General features: G+C 45.5%; 2 protein-coding genes across 3 annotated transcripts in view; both read right to left on the bottom strand.

Moving 5' to 3' along the window:
- Positions 1 to 3,775: 3,775 nt before the first annotated feature.
- The window catches only part of LOC132761661 (zinc finger protein 420-like), a 34,205-nt gene continuing 17,057 nt past the window's right edge, over positions 3,776 to 20,923 (bottom strand). Inside the window, exon 2 of the mRNA XM_067460612.1 lies at positions 3,776 to 6,792. Within this exon, the coding sequence (XP_067316713.1) occupies positions 5,151 to 6,662 (1,512 nt within the window). The 5' untranslated portion in view covers positions 6,663 to 6,792 and the 3' untranslated portion in view covers positions 3,776 to 5,150. The remainder of the gene's footprint in view (positions 6,793 to 20,923) is intronic.
- LOC132782877 (zinc finger protein 135-like) overlaps positions 17,540 to 20,923 on the bottom strand; it is an 80,003-nt gene continuing 76,619 nt past the window's right edge. For both annotated transcript variants that reach the window (XM_067473450.1, XM_067473481.1), the window contains exon 2: positions 17,540 to 20,172. In XM_067473450.1, coding sequence (XP_067329551.1) covers positions 18,383 to 20,008 — 1,626 coding nt within the window. In that variant the 5' untranslated portion in view covers positions 20,009 to 20,172 and the 3' untranslated portion in view covers positions 17,540 to 18,382. The remainder of the gene's footprint in view (positions 20,173 to 20,923) is intronic.

Genomic DNA, 20,923 nt, shown 5'->3' on the forward strand with positions numbered 1-20,923 from the left:
CTCTGGCCCTTGAGTGCTCCAGCTGGAGTTCAGCTGTGACCAGCAGTACTGCAGAATTCAAGGAGGCACAAGTGGAGGGTGAAAGAGAGAAACGTGCCAAGAGGAAGGCGCGTCAAGCCAATCCTGACCGGGACCGCCTTCCACCTGGAAACGAATGCCCACACTGCAGAAGAAGATGCAGAGCAAGAATAGGGCTCCACAGCCACATGCGGACCCACAAGGAAACCCATAATGGAAGACCATCTTACTCGTCCAACGAGGGATCGCCTAAGTAAGTAAGTAAGTAAGTAACTGGGCTCTTGGGAACACTTAATCCCATCATCATCCACTGATACATCTTTGTTCAGATGACCGGCCAACCCCTCTCCCACCATTGGACAATGGGCACATCTCCATCGAAGGTGGCCGGTGTCTCCGATTGGTTGAGGCGCGCCTTACTCCTCCTCCGTCCGGAGTCCTGATGACGTTCAACCTCGCCCAACCAATCATGGCGGGACCGAATCCAGCTGGGGGCAGCGGGAAATCTGAACCTTTACTGTATAAAAGATGCATGTTTTGTGCCGTATGACATCTCAGCTACTTTGATCGAGATATCGCCAGAAGGCGTCACTTCCGCTGAAATCAATAAATCTTCGATGACTTCTCTCCACCTTGGTGAGCACATTTCCTTCAACTGGTGAATCTGTAATGTAATGTAAATGTAAATGTAAATGTAATGTAAATCAGTGATGGCGGGGGGGGGGGGGCAAAATACTGCTTGCTTACCATTGAAAATTACCTAGGGCCGCCTCTGGGTGGGTGCTGGATTTCTGGCAGGTTGCTGCTGGAGTTCTGTTTCGCCAGTGCGGAGTACCAGCAGGAGATGCTGATGGTGAAATGGCTATTTACTTCAGGTTGTTATGATTTCCCATTTGCTGCTTAGAAGATGTTTTATTTTATGTTTATTGCAAAGACTGTGTAAACATGTTGCATGGCTGATTTGTGTGTGCAGCATTGCCAGTTCTGTTTCATCTCTGCAAAGTTAAGAGAGTAAAGATTTTCTGTTTACCTTGACTATTGGTCTGAGACTATTTTGCATCTTGGTTTTTTGGGCGTTGGGACATTGGATTAAAACACGTGCTGTGTAATAGGTTATGGGTCCAGCCCAGGTTTTTCTTCACATTGGGACTAAACCCAGGTGTCATGTCCCGCCGTTGACGGTGGTTGGTAGAGTGGCACGCCTAGCAGTTGGTGGTGGTTAGTCTATAGAATGCCTGGCAGTTTGGGGATGGGTAATATAGGATCATAATTAGAAAGAAGGTGATGCTGCAAAAAGGTATGGAAGGGGTAATCTCCCCCCTGGTTCTAAAGGTCAGAGTGATCCGTCTATAACATGTTTTGTTGTTGTTCATTCGTTCAGTCGTCTCCGACTCTTCGTGACCTCATGGACCAGCCCACGCCAGAGCTCCCTGTCGGCCGTCACCACCCCCAGCTCCTTCAAGGTCAGTCCAATCACTTCAAGGATGCCATCCATCCATCTTGCCCTTGGTCGGCCCCTCTTCCTTTTGCCTTCCACTTTCCCCAGCATCATTCTCTTCTCCAGGCTTTGCTGTCTCCTCGTGATGTGGCCAAAGTACTTCAACTTTGTCTCTAGTATCCTTCCCTCCAGTGAGCAGCTGGGCTTTATTTCCTGGAGGATGGACTGGTTGGATCTTCTCGCAGTCTAAGGCACTCTCAGAACTTTCCTGCAGCACCACAGTTCAAAAGCATCAATCTTCCTTCGCTCAGCCTTCCCTAAGGTCCAGCTCTCACATCTATAACATGTTAGGACATGGAAAAAATCAATTGGTGACTGTGTTAACTGGAAATGCAAAGCACGGATCTGATTGGTTGGGCAACACCCAAGGAGCTAGCTGAGCCTGGGAGTTTTGGCAACAGTTACATACTTGGGCTTTATCTGTGCAGGAGATATTTCTCGCTTCATGAGCTGCAGGAAGAGGATCCTCCACATGGACACCTAAATACCATTTGAATCTCTCTCAAAATATATTGTGTGACTCAACGCAACTGTTCTCAAGATTGTATATATTGTCAATAAATTTCGGCCTCAGTGCAACTGCAATGAGGCACGCAATGAAAACAAAGTGTGCAGTCCTTTGTTGAACTTCAACTTTTAATAACTGACCAGTTATGAAGACAGGCCTTTGGAATTTGTGCATGTGTATATTGTACTCTGTATTGTATTTATTTAATTGCATGATATGCTTTGAATTTTGGTAATGCTATGTGCCCATAACCCTTGTCAATAAAATTTGGCCTCAGTGAAACTGCAATGAGGCACACAATGAAAACAAAGTGCACAGTCCTTTGTCAACTTCAAATCCTTGAAGTGGTACTTTTATTACATTCTCAAAGCTGCAAGAAAAATAATAAATATAACATTGTACAGGAGAAATCACACACGCGTCTTGCTCCTTCCCTGGCATGGCTGGAAGAGAACACCTTGCACTCTGTTATCTCATATCCATGTCATTGGAAAACCTGACCGGGGTATAGGGTGGCAACCTGTGCTGGACGGGGTTACACTCCCCCTGAAGCCACAGGTCCGCAGTTTGGGAGTCCTTCTGAATTCATCGCTTACGCTTGATGCTCAGGCGTCGACGGTTGCACAATTGAGACTCGTGCGCCAACTGCGACCGTACCTCGCGAAGGTGGATCTGGCCGGAGTGGTCCATGCCTTCGTCACCTCCAGACTGGACTACTGCAATGCGCTCTACGTGGGGCTGCCCTTGAAGACGGCTCGGAAGTTCCAACTGGTCCAACGATCATCAGCCAGGATGTTAACTGGGGCCCCTTACAGAGAGAGGACAACCCTCCTGTTCAAGGAGCTCCACTGGCTGCCGTTTATATTCCGAGCTCAATTTAAGGTGCAGGCGCTTACCTACAAAGCCCTGAACGGTTTGGGACCAGCTTACCTGCGTTACCGCATTTCCATCTATGAACCCACACGCTCACTTCGGTCATCTGGAGAGGCCCTGCTCGTGATCCCACCTGTGTCGCAAGCACGCTTGGTGGGGACGTGGGACAGGGCCTTTTCCGTGGTGGCCCCCAGACTCTGGAACACCCTCCCCAAAGACCTTAGACAGGCCCCTACATTGGCTGTCTTCAGAAAGAACTTGAAGACCTGGCTTTTCCGATGCGCCTTTCCAGATTAGGAAATCTCCACTACCAAGTCCCATAAGCACCTTATCAGAACCAATGACTGCTGCACATCGCACTTGCCCTAGAAGCCTCATATACACCTCCTGTCACATCAGCACTTTTAATTCTTGTACCCATTACTTTGGCCTGGCCCAGTTTTTATTGTGTTTTAGTGTATTGCTTTTGCCTGTTGTTTATTTGCTTTATCCTGTTTTAAATTGTTTGATTTGCCTAGTTTGTATTGCTATGTTGTGTGTTGAGGCCTCGGCCTGTGTAAGCCGCATCGAATCCTTCGGGAGATGCTAGCGGGGTACAAATAAAGTTTAATAATAATAATAATAATAATAATAATGTGTGACGTATACAGGAAAAGCTCACAGTTCACTCTCTAGGCCGTAAATCACTCTATGCCTTTAGCTCTTGCATAGCATTACACAGCATTACATCTTACTTTTCCCACTCTTGCCAACACTGCTCTTATCCCTGGCTCCGAAACAACTGTTTCTTGAGAGGCGTTTCTGTAGCAACAGGGTGTTAAAATTGCTGGAACGATCACAAAAGCTTGACGACGGAATGATGTACAGTAGAGACTCTGTTGAAAGTTAAACAGAATAGGATTTATTTTTAAAACAGACAACTAACCACTCCTGAGAGGTACAAAAAGCGTGACTTGTTACAAAGGTACTTCAGCTTGATTGGTTGCTTGAACAGTTCTCTTCACTTTGTCCTAGACAGAGCTAACCAAACAGAACTAACTGTTGGTAACAAAACCCTCGCTCTATTTCAAAGAACAGTGATGAGTCTGACTAGCCTATCTAGGCAGCCCCTGGGTTATTAACTAACTCTACCCTAGAATTCTTCCTATTAACCAACCCAGCCTGGAGAGCCAATCTCTTGTGCTAACTCTCACAAGAGGTCAGACTGCTGTCTGACCTTTTTCCTGTCAGCTCACAGCACTGTCTAACACAGACACTCTCTCCGAAAAAAACTCATTTTCAAAACCTACACCTTCACATACCAGCTCCCAGCTCTCAACTCTCACTGAAGCTACCTTCTTTCCCTCCTCAGACTTGGCTCCTCCCAATTGCTCTGGCCAATCCTAGGAGTCTCTAAACTCTTCCCCTCTTCCAACCATCCTCACTCAAGATGGCTGCCTCCCTGACATTCCCTCCTAAAATAGAGGCCTGCCCTACTGTTATCCAGACTCCCTTTCCGGCCTACCAGGTAAGATTCACCACAAAAGCCTTTGACAATACCGAATAATTGGTTTATACAGTAAAGATGATGTAGAATGGAATGATAGAGTAACTTTATTGTCATTGTACACGGTAAAACCAAATCCAATGCTTTCCTCATCACACCTCAAAACCAATACAACAGCTCCTCCACACCCCAACCTCCACCACACAGCCCCCAATACAACATCAATGCAAAATCACGGAGTTCTGTATAGTTACAGCTCCACGATAAAAGCTATCTCTCAGTCTCTCTCTATACAATTATTATATACTGAAAGTCTTATATGGGATGGTTTAACCTCTGGCTTGCTAGTTAAACGAAATTACTGTGTCACAAAAGGGTGCATTTCTAAAAAGTGTTTCACCAACATGAAAAGTCTGGAAAGGTTTATCTGGGAAACTCTCTTTGGAGTCAAACACTGCTGTTCTCTCCAGTGTGGATTCTATGTCTATATAGATTTCAACTCTCAGAGAAGCTTTTCCCACACACTATGCATTTACAGGGTTTCTCCCCAGTGTAGGTTCTTTGATGTGAACGTAAATTTGAACAATGGGTGAAGCTCTGTCATCACTCATGGCATTTATAGGATTTTCCCCAGTGTGAGTCCTTTGGTGTGAAAGTAGATCTGAACTCTCAGTGCAGCTCTTTCCACACTCCAGACACATATAGGGTTTCTCCCCAGTGTGAATCCTTTGATGTCTATGGAGATTTCCACTCTGAGTGAAGCTCTTTCAACACTCCAGGCATGTATATGGTTTCTCTTCAGTGTGAGTCCTTTGGTGTGAACGTAGATTTCCACTCTGAGTGAAGCTCTTTCCACACTCCAGGCATTTATAGGGTTTCTCCCCAGTGTGAATCCTTTGATGTGAACGTAGACTTCCAATCTGAGTGAAGCTCTTTCTACACTCCAGGCATGTATATGGTTTCTCTTTAGTGTGAGTCCTTTGGTGTGAACGTAGACCTGTACTCTCCGAGAAACTCTTTCCACACTCCAAGCATTTATAGGGCTTCTCCCCAGTGTGGGTCCTTTGATGTGAACGTAGACCCGTAATCTCAGAGAAGCTCTTTCCACACTCCAGGCATGTATAGGGTTTTTCCCCAGTGTGAATCCTTTGATGTGAACGTAGACTTCCACTCGTAGTGAAGCTCTGCCCACAGTCCAAGCATGTATAGGGTTTTTCCCCAGTGTGAATCCTTTGATGTGAACGTAGACTTCCACTCGTAGTGAAGCTCTGGCCACACTCCAGGCATGTATAGGGTTTCTCCCCAGTGTGAATCCTTTGATGTGAACGTAGACTGCCACTCGTTGTGAAGCTCTGCCCGCAATCCAGGCATGTATAGGGTTTCTCCTCAGTGTGAATCCTTTGATGTGAATATAGACTTCCACTCCTAGTGAAACCCTGCCCACACTCCAGGCATGTATAGGGTTTCTCCCCAGTGTGAATCCATTGATGTGAACGTAGACTTCCACTCATAGTGAAGCTCTGCCCACACTCCAGGCATGTATAGGGCTTCTCCCCAGTGTGAATCCTTTGATGTGAATGTAGATTTCCATTCGTAGTAAAGCTCTGCCCACAGTCCAGGCAAGTATAGGGTTTGTCCCCAGTGTGAGTGCTTTGGTGTGAACGTAGACCTGAACTATCAGTGAAGCTCTGCCCACACTCCAGGCATGTAAAGGGTTTCTCCCCAGTGTGAATCCTTTGATGTGTACGTAGACTTCCACTCTCATTGAAACTCTTTCCACACTCCAGGCATGTATAGGGTTTCTCCCCCGTGTGAGTCCTTTGATGTTTATATAGATGTGAACTATGAGCAAAGCTCTTGCCACACTCTGGGCATGTATACGGTTTCTCCCCAGTGTGAATCCTTAGATGTAAACGTAGACCTGTAGTATGAGTGAAGCTCTTTCCACACTCCGGGCATGTATACGGTTTCTCCCCAGTGTGAGTCCTTTGATGTGAACATAGAGCTGAACTATGAGTGAAGCTCTTTCCACACTCCGGGCATGTATAGGGTTTCTCCCCAGTGTGAGTCCTTTCGTGTAAACGTAGACTACCACTGTGAGTGAAGCTCTTTCCACACTCCAAGCATGTATAGGGTTTCTCTCCCGTGTGAGTCCTTTGATGTCGCTTCAGATCACCACTCCAAGTGAAACCTTTCCCACATTCCAGGCATATAAATGCTTTCTCCTTCATGTCAGCCATGATATGGGTGTTTGATTGCAATACAGAAGCTTCAGTCATCTTTTTTCCTTCCTTATCTGTATGTGAGGTCAAGATTTCAGCAAGACCCTCACCTGGAGAGAGGTTCTTCTTCCTATATGATTGATTTCATTGCTGCATCCAAGGGGTGCTCCACAGAATCCTCATTTCCCTGGTTAAGAAAAAAGCAAAAGATCAAGGATGAAGGCGAGAAGCTTTCTTTACCTCCACCATTTCCCCCTTTCCCTTCATGGGTCATGTTGAAAATGGAAATACCCAGAAACGCAAACATCAGGATCTTCCCTTGTCCACAAGAGGACGCCAAAGGGAGGGCCAGGAGGGCTTCACCTGCCAGATCATGGATCACTCATTCAGCCACAGCCAGGATTATTAGTGTTTCTCATCAATAGATGTAAATAATAATAATGCATAACCATAAGTAGGATTCTTTAGGAATGATGATGATGATGATAATGATAATAATAGTAATATTGTCTGGGATCCTGGGAGATGTAGTTTAGCATGGACCTGGCACTGTTTGGTTTGGACCCTTGTTGAACTAGACCTCTCAAGGGTTCTATAGCAAAAGGCTGTACTTTTGCAATGCCTTCTCTGCTAAATCACACCAGGGACTCACACCACTACAACAGTGCAATGAAGGCACGCTTTGGCACCAATTCTGATTGTCGTGGTTTAGTGCTGTGGGCCATTGGGATCTGTAGTTTGCCGTGGTCCCATCGCTCTCTGATAAGCGGCGATGCTGGGTGAGCCCCACTCAAACTTCTGGGGCTCATTGCTATGGAATCCTGGGAGCTGTAGTTTGGTAGAGGAGGCGAAAGGCCTTAGAAAACTGCACCTCCCAGGCTGCCATAGCACTGAGCTGCGGAAGAGGTGCAGTTTTCTTATAGACTTGCATGGGAGGCGGGAAGTTGTAGTTTGGAGAGGTACCCACACTCTTGGGCATAAGAGGCAAAAGGCCTTGCAAAAGTATAATGCCCAGGATGAGGATATTATTATTATTATTATTATTATTAGCCTACAACACCCAGGATTTATTTATTTATTAATTATTTGGAGTGCTTTTACCCCGCCCTTCTCAACCCCCTAGGGGGGACTCAGGGCGGCTTACAAAAGGCACAATTCGATGCCTAACAATTACAACATACAATACACTATACAATACACAAATTTACCACATAATATCATAGAAATAACTAATTAAAACCATCAGACAATATACTAGCAGCAATAAAACATCTTGTGGTCAGTGTTCACCAAATCCAAGTCCGTAAACCTTTTAGCATCGTCATTGTCCTTTCCTACTCTGGTCATTATCGGTTGTCTTTGTCCATCTGCCAGCTACCCGAACGCTTGGTCCCACATCCAGGTTTTTAGCTTCTTCCTGAAGGAGAGGAGGGATGTTGATGTTCTAATTTCCCTGGGGAGTGAATTCCACAGGCGAGGGGCCACCACCGAGAAGGCCCTGTCCCTCGTCCCCACCAGTCTCGCTTGTGATAAAGGTGGGGCCGAGAGCAGGGCCCCCTCAGCAGATCTTAAGCTCTGAGGTGGGACGTAGAAGGAGATATGTTCGGACAGGTACGCTGGGCCGGAGCCGTAAAGGGTGATATTATTATTATTATTATTATTATTATTATTATTATTATTATTATTAGCCGTGACTAAGTAATAGATCAATGACATTACAGGTTCAGTCCCCATGGCCTTTCTCTTTGCTGCCCTCTGGTGGACATGGGAATATTGCACTCGCCTTGAGATATTGATCTGCAGCCCTTTGCTGCCATCCAGTGTCCACACAGGGAAACACGCCCTTGAGCCATAGAGGCGCCTCTGTGCTGCCACCATGTACACCAGTGTTTCTCTACCTTCCTACTGCCGCGACCCCTTATTAACCCAGTTCCTCATTTTTGTGATGACCCCCAATCTTAACATTACTTTCGTTGCTACTTCATAACTGTAATTTTGCTATTGTTATGAATCGTCATGTAAATACCTGACATGCAGGATGTATTTCCATTCACTGGACCAAAGTTGGCACAAATATCCACTACGCCCAAATGTGAATATTGGTGGGGTTGATTTAGTCATTTGGGAGTTGTAGTTGTTGGGATTTATAGTTAGCCCGCCATCAGAGAGCATTCTGCCCTCCACCAACGATGGAATTGAACCAATCTTGGCATACAGAACTCCCATGACTATATACTGGGAGGGTTTGGTGGGCATTGGTCTTGCATTTTGGAGTTGTAGTTCACCTACATCCAGACAGCACTGTTTGTGGATGCAAACAATGATGGATCTGGACCAAACTTGGCACGAATACTCAATATTCCCAAATGCGAACACTGGTGGAAATTGGGGAAAATAGACCTTGACATTTCGGAGTTATAGGTGCTGGGATTTATAGTTCACCCACAATCAAACAGCATTCTGAACCCCACCAAGGATAGAATTGGGCCAAACTTCCCACACAGAACCCACATGAACAACGGTAGATTAATAGGTACCAATAGGATTCGAGAAGAGGCTTTATTTGGGACTAAAAATAATCCCAAAAGCAAACACCACTAAAATTGGAGTGATGTTTCTGTGATTAAAAGCGCCAAATCAAAAGCTGTAAGAAAAACTGGAACTTTCTTCTAGCCGAAAACCCCTTTTTGAAAGCCCTCTGACGCCCACCAACTTAGAAGCGCTGATAAGCCCTGGGCTTACTGGATGTATTCTTACGCAAGAGTGTGCTGGATTTAGCCCTAAGGCTTGTGTTTCTGAGGTAACACTAAAGATTGTTCTTTAAAATCTACACTGCTGCCATTAGTCTCCTGTTTGCTGCAGGAAACTGCTCTTAAAACTTCACCCACAGAGGCACACGTGAGGCAGTTGTTGTGAATAACAAAACAATGAGGTTTAATTGAGAGAACTTGAATAAATTAGGTATTAAGCTTTCTGTTCATTCATTCAGTCGTTTCTGACTCTTCGTGACCTCATGGACCAGTCCACCCCAGAGCTCCCTGACGGTCGTCACCACCCCCAGCTCCTTCAAGGTCAATCCAGTCACTTCAAGGATACCATCCATCCATCTTGCCCTTGGTTGGCCCTCTTCCTTTTTCCTTCCATTTTCCCCAGCATCGTTGTCTTCTCTAAGCTTTCCTTTCTTCTCATGATGTGACCAAAGTACTTCATCTTGGCCTCTACTATTCTTCCCTCCAATGAGCAGTCAGGCTTTATTTCTTGAAGTATGGACTGGTTGGATCTTCTCGCAGTCCAAGGCACTCTCAGAACTTTCCTCCAGCACCACAGTTCAAAAGCATCTATCTTCCTTCACTCAGCCTTCCCTATGGTCCAGCTCTCACATCCGTAGATGATTTGGCTATGCGGATCTTTGTTGCCAGTGTGATATCTCTACTCTTCATTATTTTATCAAGATTTGTCATTGCTCTCCTCCCAAGATGTAAGTGTCTCCTGATTTCCTGGCCCCAGTCTGTGTCTGCAGTCATCTTTGCACCTAGAAATACAAACCCTGTTATTGCCTCCACGTTTTCTCTCTCTATTTCCCAGTTGTCTATCATTCTTATTGCCATAATCTTGTTTTTTTTTTTTTTCATGTTTAGCTGCAACCCAGCTTTTGCTCTTTCATCTTTCACCTTGATTAGAAGGCTCCTCAGCTCCTCCTCGCTTTCGGCCATCAAAGTGGTGTCATCTGCAAATCTAAGGTTGTGAATGTTTCTTCCAGCCATTTTCACCCCAGCCTTGCATTCGTGAAGCCCCGCACATCACATGATGTGTTCTGCATACAATAGGTTGGGTGAGAGGATACAACCCTGCCGTATGCCTTTCCCAATCTTGAACCAGTCTGTTGTTCCGTGGTCAGTTCTGACTGTTGCTTCTTGGTCCTTATACAGATTCCTCAGGAGAGAGACAAGGTGGCTTGGTATGCCCATCCCACTAAGAACTTGCCACAATTTATGATGATCCACACAGTCAAAGGCTTTAGAATAGTCAATGAAGCAGAAGTAGATGTTTTTCTGAAACTCCCTGCCTTTCCCCATTATCCAGCAGATATTGGCAATCTGGTCTCTCGTTCCTCTGCCTTTTCTGAACCCTGCTTGTACTTCTGGCAACTCTCTCTCCATGTCTTGCTGGAGTCTTCCTTTCAGGATCCTTTCAGGATCCTGAGCATTACCTTACTGGCATGAGAAATAACGGCCACTGTACGAAAGTTTGAGCAGTCTTTCGCATTTCCCTTTTTTGGTATGGGGATATAAGTTGATTTTTTCCAGTCTGATGGCCATTCTTGTGTTTTCCATATTTGCTGGCATATGGCATACATCACCTTGACAGCATCATCTTTCAAGATTTTAAACAGTTCAGCTGGGATCCCGCCATCTCCTGTTGCCTTGTTGTTAGCAATGCTTCTTAAGGCCTCTTCAACCTCACTCCTCAGGATGCCTGGTTCTAATTCACTCACTACTACCCTCGATATTATTCCTATAAAGATCTTCTGTATAGTCTTGCCACCTTCTCTTGATCTCTTCAGCTTCTGTTAGGTCCCTGCCATCTTTTTTTCTTATCATACCAATTTTTGCCTGAAATTTACCTCCAATGTTTCTAATTTTCTGGAAGAGGTCTCTTGTCCTTCCTATTCTGTTGTCTTCCTCTACTTCCATGCATTGCTTGTTTAAAAATAGTTCTTTATCTCTTCTGACTAACCTCTGGAATTGAGCATTTAACTGGGCATATCTCCCTTTATCTCAGTTTCCTTTTGCTTTCCTCCTATCTTGGGTTATTTCCATTGTCTCACCAGACAACCATTTTGCTTTCTTGGTTTTCTTTGGGACGTACTTTGTTGCAGCCTCCTGAACAATGTCGTGGACTTCTGTCCATAGTTCTTCTGGGACTCTGTTTACTAAATCTAGTCCTTCAAATCTGTTCTTCACTTCCACTGTATATTCGCTAGGAATGTTAGTGAGATCATATCTAACTGGTCTGTGTATTTTCCCTGATCTCTTTAGTTTTATACTAAATTGGGCAATAAGAAGTTCGTGATCTGAGCTACAGTCAGCCCCAGGTCTTGTTTTCACCAACTGGATGGATGTCCACCACCTTTGGCTGCAAAGGATGTAGTCAATCTGATTTCGGTGTTGACCATCTGGTGAGGTCCATGTATAAAGCCGTCTTTTAGGTTGTTGGAAGAGAGTATTCGTTATACACAGCGAGTTTTCCTGGCAGAATTCTATCAGCCTGCGTCCCGCTTCATTTTGTTCTCCCAGACCATGCTTGCCTGTGATCCCAGTTGTCATTTGACTTCCCACCTTGGCATTCCAGTCTCCTGTAATGAAAATAATGTCTCTTTTTGGTGTATTATCCAGTAGGCGCTGCAGATCCTCATAGAACTGATCTACTTCTGCTTCTTCAGCAGCTGTGGTTGGGGCGTATATTTGGATCACTGCAATGTTGAAAGGCTCTCCTTGCACTCAAATTGAGATCATTCTGTCATTTTTTGGGTTGTATCCAAGCACTGCTTTAGCAAATTTCTTATTAATTATGAAGGCTACTCCATTTCTTCGGTGTTCCTCTTGTCCGCAGTAGTAGATCTGGTGGTCATCTGATGTGAAGTGGCCCATTCCAGTCCATATCAGTTCGCTGACTCCCATGATGTCTATCTTCAGTCTTGACATCTCACCAATAACAACATCCAGTTTGCCCTGGCTCAAAGATCTTACATTCCACGTTCCTATGGTGTGTTGATCTTTAGAGCATCGGATTCGTCATTCACCTCCAGCACCATTGGCCTCTAGCCTTCCTTTCGGCTTTGAGCTAGCTGCGTCATCACATCTGGGGCTAGTTGAACTTATCCTCTGCTCCTCCCCAGTAGCATTTTGGCCATCTTCCGACCTGGGAGTCCTATCTTCCAATGGCATACCAACATCTCTCTGGTTGTACTGGTCCATTTAGTTTTCTTGGCAAGAATACTGGGTGGCTTGCATTGCCTTCCCCAGGGATCATGCTTGGTCTGACCTCTCTGCCTCGACCGTCCAGTCTTGGGTGGCCCTTCATGGTTTCGCTCGTGACATCATTGAGGTGCTCAAGCTCCAGCGCCACGACAAGGCAGTGATCCTTTGTATTAAGCTTAGTTGGTTTCAAAATACTGACTTAAAAGTGTGTGGTTATGTTAAGCAGTTCAGACTTAGTTACACAGGAGACACTTCTCTCTCCCTCCACAGAAATACTGACAGGTTTGCTTCTCTGACAGTAATTTCTAAACTCCTCCACACAGACCTTTTGGGATCTGTCTCTCCACTCCCCAGCTATCCTTCCCAAATAGCTGTAATCGTCTCACTAGCTATCTCTGCTGGCCAACTGACCAATCTCAGGTCTTTCTCACTAACCCTCTACACCACTCCTAACTCCTAACAGGCCGAACAGGGCATAGGGTTACAGCCTGTGCTTGACGGGGTTGCACTCCCCCTGAAGGCGCAGGTTTGCAGCTTGGGAGTGATCCTGGACTCATCGCTGAGCCTGGAACCTCAGGTCTCGGCGGTGGTCAGGGGAGCTTTTGCACAATTAAAACTTGTGCGTCAGCTGCGCCCGTACCTTGGGAATCCGAACGGATTCTCCCCAATGAACCATCAAGGCTATTAAGATCTTCCGGGGGGGGGGGGGGGCTGCTATCGGTCCCACTACCCTCGCTATCACGGTTGGTGGGGACGAGGGACAGGGCCTTCTTGGTGGTGGCTCCCCGGCTCTGACTTGGCCACAGTGGTCCACGCTCTGGTTACATCCCGTCTAGACTACTGCAACGCTCTCTACGTGGGGTTGCCTCTGAAGACTGCCCGGAAGCTTCAATCAGTCCAGCGTGCGGCAGCCAGATTGCTAACAGGAGCGGGGTACAGAGACCATACGACCCCTCTGTTACGCCAGCTCCACTGGCTGCCGATTAGCTTCCGTGCACAATTCAAAGTGCTGGTTTTGACCTATAAAGCCCTAAACAACTCCAGCCCAGTTAACCTGTCCGAACGGATTCTCCCCTATGAACCATCAAGGCTATTAAGATCTTCCGGGGGGAGGGGGGGGCTGCTATCGGTCCCACCATCCTCGCAATTACGGTTGGTGGAGACGAGGGACAGGGCCTTCTCGGTGGTGGCTCCCCGGCTCTGGAACTCCCTCCCACTAGAGATCAGATCTGCCCCCTCCCTCCTGACGTTCAGGAAACTACTAAAGACCTGGCTCTGGAATGTGGCATTTGAGGACTGAACCTATAACCTCCTTCCTTGTGCTGAACTGTGACTACGAGTATGACTATGACTGGATTGACGACTTGGCTTAGGTAATTGTGATGATGGTGTTTTATTGTACCTTCGTGTACTAATTTAATATGCGCCAGCTGCGCATATTAAAATAATTTGAATGTGCGCCAGCTGCGCCCGTACCTTGGGAAGTCTGACTTGGCCACGGTAGTCCACGTTCTGGTTACATCCCGTATAGACTACTGCAACGCTCTCTATGTGGGGTTGCCTCTGAAGACTGCTCGGAAGCTTCAAATGGTCCAACGATTGGCAGCCAGGATGCTAACAGGAGCAGCACTCAGGGAGCTTACAACTCCTCTGTTGCACCAGCTCCACTGGCTGCCAATTTGCTACCGGGCACAATTCAAAGTGCTGGCTTTAGCCTTTAAAGCCCTAAACGGTTTTGGCCCGACCTATGTGTCCGAACGCATCTCCTCCTATGAACCAGTTAGGACGTTAAGATCATCTGGGGGGGCCCTGCTCTCGGTCCCGCCGGCCTCACAAGCACGTCTGGCGGGGACGAGAGACAGGGCCTTCTCAGTAGTGGCTCCGCGGCTGTGGAACGCCCTTCCTACAGACATTAGATCGGCCCCCTCCTTATTGACATTCAGGAAGAGAGTGAAGACCTGGCTCTTCGTACAGGCTTTTAACTAAACAGTGCAACTGATTGTTTACTGGAATATGGATTAATGGACAACGAGATCGGATGCTGATTCTATTGATGAGACATGATGGATTGTTGTTTTGCTGTATTGTTGCATTGATGTTTTTGATGTTAATTAATTGATACTACTGTTTTAAATGACTAATGATTTTGTACTGTGTTGCTGATACTGGTTGTTAACCGCTCTGAGTCGGTATACAAGTAAAGCAAATAAATAAATAAATAAATAAATAAATAAAGACTTTGCACTTTGTTATACTTATATATTATTGTACTTTCTTATATGCTGTAAACCGACCTGAGACCTGAGTGTGTTGGGACCCGAGTCCCAACACACCCATCCCTTCATACCCCAACCACTACCACACAGCCCCCAATGCAACATCAATGCAAAACCAAGGAGTTCTGTATACTTAACAGCTCTAGAAGATAAATAAATAACACCTTATCCCTTTGACACCCAGGCTCAATCTCCTGACAAGGTTTCAAAACCTTCCCTTAAAGCCATTTTTTTCTTTTGCCAAGTAATTGGCTGAGTTAGCTTACTCTAACTCAGCCAATTACAGTCTTCCCTCATTTCCCTCCAAAGCTGCTCTTTCTAATCACGCCTCCTTCAAGAAATAGTAATTAAAATGGATTCCCCCCCCCCCCGCCCGGCACCCTTTCCGAAACGGCTGCCGAACTTCCTGGGCCTACTTTTCTAGGCTTTTCCTAGCCCAGTGTTTCTCAACCTTCCTAAAGCCGTGACCCCTAAATACAGTTCCTCATGTTGTGGTGACCCCCAACCATAACATTAATTTCGTTGCTACTTCATAACTGTAATTTTCCTCCTGTTATAAATCGGAATGTAAATATCCAGTATACAGGATGTGTTTTCTTTCACTGGACCAAATTTGGCACAAATACCTAATATGCCCAAAATTTGAATACTGATGGGGTTTATTTTGTCATTTGGGAGTTATAGTTGCTGGGATTTATAGTTCACCTACAATCAAAGAGCATTCTGAACTCCACCAGCTATGGAATTGAACCAAACCTGGCACACAGAACTCCCATGACCAATAGAAAATACTTGAAGAGTTTGGTGGGCATTGACCTTGAGTTTGGGAGTTGCAGTTCACCTACATCTAGAGAGCACTGTGGACTCAAACAATGATGGATCTGGACCAAACTTGGCACAGATCCTCAGTATGCCCAAATGTGAACACTGGTGGAGTTTGGGGAAAGGAGACTTAACATTTGGGAGTTGTAGTTGCTGGAATTTATAGTTCACTTACAATCAAATTGCATTATGAACCCCACCAACGATAGAATTGGGCCAGACTTCCCACACAGAACTGCCATGACCAACAGAAAATACTGTGTTTTCTGATGGTCTTTGGGGACCCCTCTGACATCCCCTTGCGACCCCCCCAGGGGTCCCGACCCCCAGGTTGTCCTAGCCTAACAGGGAGGGAATTCACTACGTCCCGCTTTGGTGGGAAAGTAACGGTGCTCCATGCAGTCATGCCGACCACATGACCTTGGAGGTGTCTACGGACAACGCCGGCTCTTCGGCTTAGAAATGGAGATGAGCACCAGAGTCCCAGAGGCGGACACGACTGGAAAAGGGGAAAACCTTTACCTTAAATTAATACAGACTGATATGGATTTGTCAAACACAGGTACACTGGGAATCCAATCGGAAATATACGACATATAATGGAACACTTTGAAATACAACTGGAAAATAGAGGGAGAAAATGTGGAGGCCGTGACAGACTTTGTATTTCTAGGTGCAAAGATTACTGCAGATGCAGACTGTGGCCAGGAAATCAGAAGACGCTTCCTTCTTGGGAGGAGAGCAATGTCCAATCTCAATTAAATCGTAAAGAGTAGAGACATCAGACTGGCAACAAAGATCCATTGCCTAGTCAAAGCCATGGTCTTCCCTGTAGTCACCTACGGATGTGAGAGCTGGACCTTAGGGAAGGCTGAGCGAAGGAAGAGAGATGCTTTTGAGCTGTGGTGTTGGAGGAAAGTTCTGAGAGTGCCTTGGACTGCGAGAAGATCCAACCAGTCCATCCTCCAGGAAAGAAAGCCCGGCTGCTCACTGGAGGGAAGGAGACTAGAGGGAAAGTTGAAGTCCTTTGGCCACATCATGAGGAGACAGCAAAGCCTAGAGAAGACAATGATGCTGGGGAAAGTGGAAGGCAAAAGGAAGAGGGGCCGACCAAGGGCAAAATGGATGGATGGCATCCTTGAAGTGACTGGACTGACCTTGAAGGAGCTGGGGGTGGTGACGGCCGACAGGGAGCTCTGGCGTGGGCTGGTCCATGAGGTCACGAAGAGTCGGAGACGACTGAACAACAACATAATGGAACATAAACAAAGAAAGAAATAACGGTAGCTCTCCTAAAATCCGATATACAGAAACAACTTCAGCTCAGGATTGTGTGTCTCCCAATGAATGAATGAATGAGTGGCATGCTAGCAAGTTGGTGGTGGTTAGTTTTTTGTTTTGTGTTTTGTCATGCCAGGAGCGACTTGAGAAACTGGTGGTGGTTACTTAAAAGCAGGCATGGGAAGATTTGGGCCCTCCAGGTGTTTTGGAGCACTCCAGACAACAAGCAATCAAGGGCCAGTTAACACCTCTCAAAGAGAGGATGCCCCAGCCAACAACAGCCAGGCCACCTCTATGCAAAAACCCTCACCGACTGATTTGGAAGCTTCATGATGACTCAGTGCTCATCAAGCTTGCTAATTGCAACATTCACACTTTCTACCAACAGGCAACAGCCTGGACATTATTCCACAGGGATATATATACACACCCCACTTGTCTCACTTCCAACAGACCGGAATGCTACCGGAACATGGCCATACAGCCCAAAAGCTTCAAGCAACCCAGTGATTCTGGCCATGAAAGCCTTCGACAATGCCGAATAATTGGTTTATACAGTAAAGATGACATAGAATGGAATTATAGAGTAACTTTATTGTTGTTGTACACGGTAAAACCAAATTCAATGCTTTCCTCAGCACACATCACAAAGCCAACACACCCATCCCTTCATATCCCAACCACCACCACGCAGCCCCCAATGCAACATCAATGCAAAACCACAGAGTTCTGTATACTTACAGCTCTAGGAGAAAAGCTATCTCTCATGTTAAATGTCTCTATATTATTAATTAACTATATAAAATTATATAGGAAAGGCTGTCCAGAAAGTTAGGAAAGGCTGTCCAGGAAGGCACAATCAAAACACTTCCGAAAGATGGCCATCCATTTTTACTTTATAGCAACCCTTAGCTATAATATATCTACAATAATATCTATGTATCTATCATAATAATATCTATTAAGTCTATAATATATATATGTGTGTATGTGTGAGTGTGTGTGAGATCTATACATCTATAACAATAATATCTACATGTCTATAATATCTGTATCTCTGTAATAAGAATGTCTATATTCCTATAATAATATTTATAGGTCTATAATATCCATATGTCTATAATTATAATATCTGTCAATAATATCTATACCTCTATAATAATAATACCTATATGCCTATAATATCTATGTCTATAATAATATCTATATATCAACAATAATAAAAATATCTATATGCCTATAATAATATCTATATGTCTATAATAATCCCCAGTGTAAGTCCTTTCATGTGAACGTAGACCTGAACTATGAATGAAGCTCTTTCCACACTCCAGGCATGTATGTTGCTCCCAAGTGTAAGTCCTTTGATGTCTATGTAGATTTCTATTCTCAGAGCTTTTTTCCACACACTATGCATTTATAGGGTTTCTCCCTGTGTAGGTTCTTTGATGGGAACGTATATTTGAACAATGGGTGAAGCTCTGTCATCACTCATGGCATTTATAGGCATTTTTTCCCCAGTGTGAGTCCTTTGGTGTGAAAGTAGACCTGAAATCTCAGTGAAGCTCTTTCCATATTCCAAGCATGTATAGGGTTTTTCCCCAGTGTGAGTGCTTTGGTGTGAATGTAGATTTCCGCTCTGAGTGAAGCTCTTCTCACACTCCAGGCATTTATAGGGTTTCTCCCCAGTGTGAATCCTTTGATGTGAACGTAGATTTCCACTCCCAGCGAAGCTCTTTCCACACTCCAGGCATGTATAGGGTTTCTCTTCAGTGTGAGTCCTTTGGTGTGAACGTAGACCTGAACTCTGTGCAAAGCTCTTTCCACACTCCAGGCATTTATAGGGCTTCTCCCCAGTGTGAATCCTTTGATGTGAACATAGACTTCCACTCTTACTGAAGCTCTGCCCGCATTCCAGGCATATGTAGGGTTTTTCTCCAGTGTGAATCCTTTGATGTGAACGTAGATTTCCACTCTTACTGAAGCTCTGCCCGCATTCCAGGCATGTATAAGGTTTTTCCCCAGTGTGAATCCTTTGATGTGAACGTAGACTTACACTCTGAGTGAAGCTCTTTCCACATTCCAGGCATGTATAGGGTTTTTCCCCTGTGTGAATCCTTTGATGTAAACGCAGATTTGAACTCTGAGTGAAGCTCTGCCCACAGTCCAGGCATGTATAGGGTTTCTCCCCCGTGTGAACGCTTTGATGTGAACGTAGACTTCCACTCATAGTGAAGCTCTGCCCACAGTCCAGGCATGCATAGGGTTTCTCCCCAGTGTGAATCCTTTGATGTGAACGCAGATTTGAACTCTGAGTGAAGCTCTTTCCACACTCCAGGCATGTATAGGGTTTCTCCCCAGTGTGAATCCTTTGATGTGAACGTAGATTTCCACTCAAAGTAAAGCTCTGCCCACACTCCGGGCATGTATAGGGTTTCTCTTTAGTGTGAGTCCTTTGATGTGAACGTAGACTTGAACTCTGAGCAAAGCTCTTTCCACACTCCAGGCATGTATACGGTTTCTCCCCAGTGTGAATCCTTTGATGTGCACGTAGACTTCCACCCTCAGTGAAGCTCTTTCCACACTCCAGGCATGTATAGGGTTTCTCCCTAGTGTGAATCCTTTGATGTAAACATAGATGTCCACTTTGAGTGAAGTTCTGCCCACACTCCAGGCATGTATATGGTTTCTCCCCAGTGTGAATCCTTCGATGTGAACGTAGACTTCCACTTGTAGTGAAGCTCTGGCCACACTCTGGGCATGTATAGGGTTTCTCCCCAGTGTGAATCCTTCGATGTGAATGCAGACTTCCACTCTGAGTGAAGCTCTTTCCACACTCCAGGCATGTATAGGGTTTGTCCCCTCTATGAGTCCTTTCGTGTAAACGTAGACTACCACTGTGAGTGAAGCTCTTTCCACACTCCAGGCATGTACAGGGTTTCTCCCCCGTGTGAGTCCTTTGATGTTGCTTCAGATCACCCCTCTGAGTGAAACTTTTCCCACATTCCAGGCATATAAATGCTTTCTCTTCCATGTCAGCCATGATATTGGTGTTTAATTGCAGTCTTCTTTTTTTCCTTCCTTGCCTGTATGTAAGGTCAAGATTTCAGCAAGTCCATCAACTAGAGAAACGTTCCTCTTCCTATATCATTTATTCAATTTCTGCATCCAAGGAGGGGGGGGGGGCTCCATAGAATCCTCATTTCCCTGGTTAAGAAAGAAGCAAAAGATCAAGGATGAAGGCGAGAAACTTTCTTTACCTCCACGATTTCCCTCTTTCCCTTCAGAGATTCTGTTGGACAAAGAAGCAAGTGGAGTGTCTCTATCCCTGTGGAATAATGTCCAGGGTGGGAGAAAGAACCCTTGTCTGCTTGAAGCATGTGTGAATGGCCCAGCATTTCTACATTTTCAAATAAGATTCTGTGTCCAGCACTAACACCTCCCAAACAGAAGGTGCCTCCAGGCAACAGAGGCCAGGCCCACTCTCTGCAGATATCCTCACTGATTGACTCTGCAGACTTCATGGCTACTCCAATGCTAATTCAAGCTTGCTCAATTCAACATTCATCCTTGCTTCGAATAGACAAGGGTTATTTCTCCCACCCTGGATATTCTTCCACAGGAATATATACACCACTTGCTTCACTGTCAAGAGAACCCCTGAAGGTGCCATTAGCCACAGATGCAGTGGAAACTTCAGGAGAGAATGCTGCTGGAACATGGCCGGACAGGCCAAAAAATGCACAGCAACCCAGTGATTCCCGCCATGACAGCCTTCAACAAAACATTATTAAAAACATTCCTCGTCCAGAGATATTTTTCCCCCAGCTGCCAGTTAAAGGTTTGCTAAAGGGTAAAAAATTGTAACTTTGCTCCTGGTCAGGGAAGCCTTTCAGAAGCAGGAAACGTTTGGGACCTTTTGGAGACCACTTGAAGGTTTCATTATGCCTTCCTTATT

Source organism: Anolis sagrei, chromosome 1 (assembly GCF_037176765.1).
Source record: "Anolis sagrei isolate rAnoSag1 chromosome 1, rAnoSag1.mat, whole genome shotgun sequence".
Lineage (NCBI taxonomy): Eukaryota > Metazoa > Chordata > Lepidosauria > Squamata > Dactyloidae > Anolis > Anolis sagrei.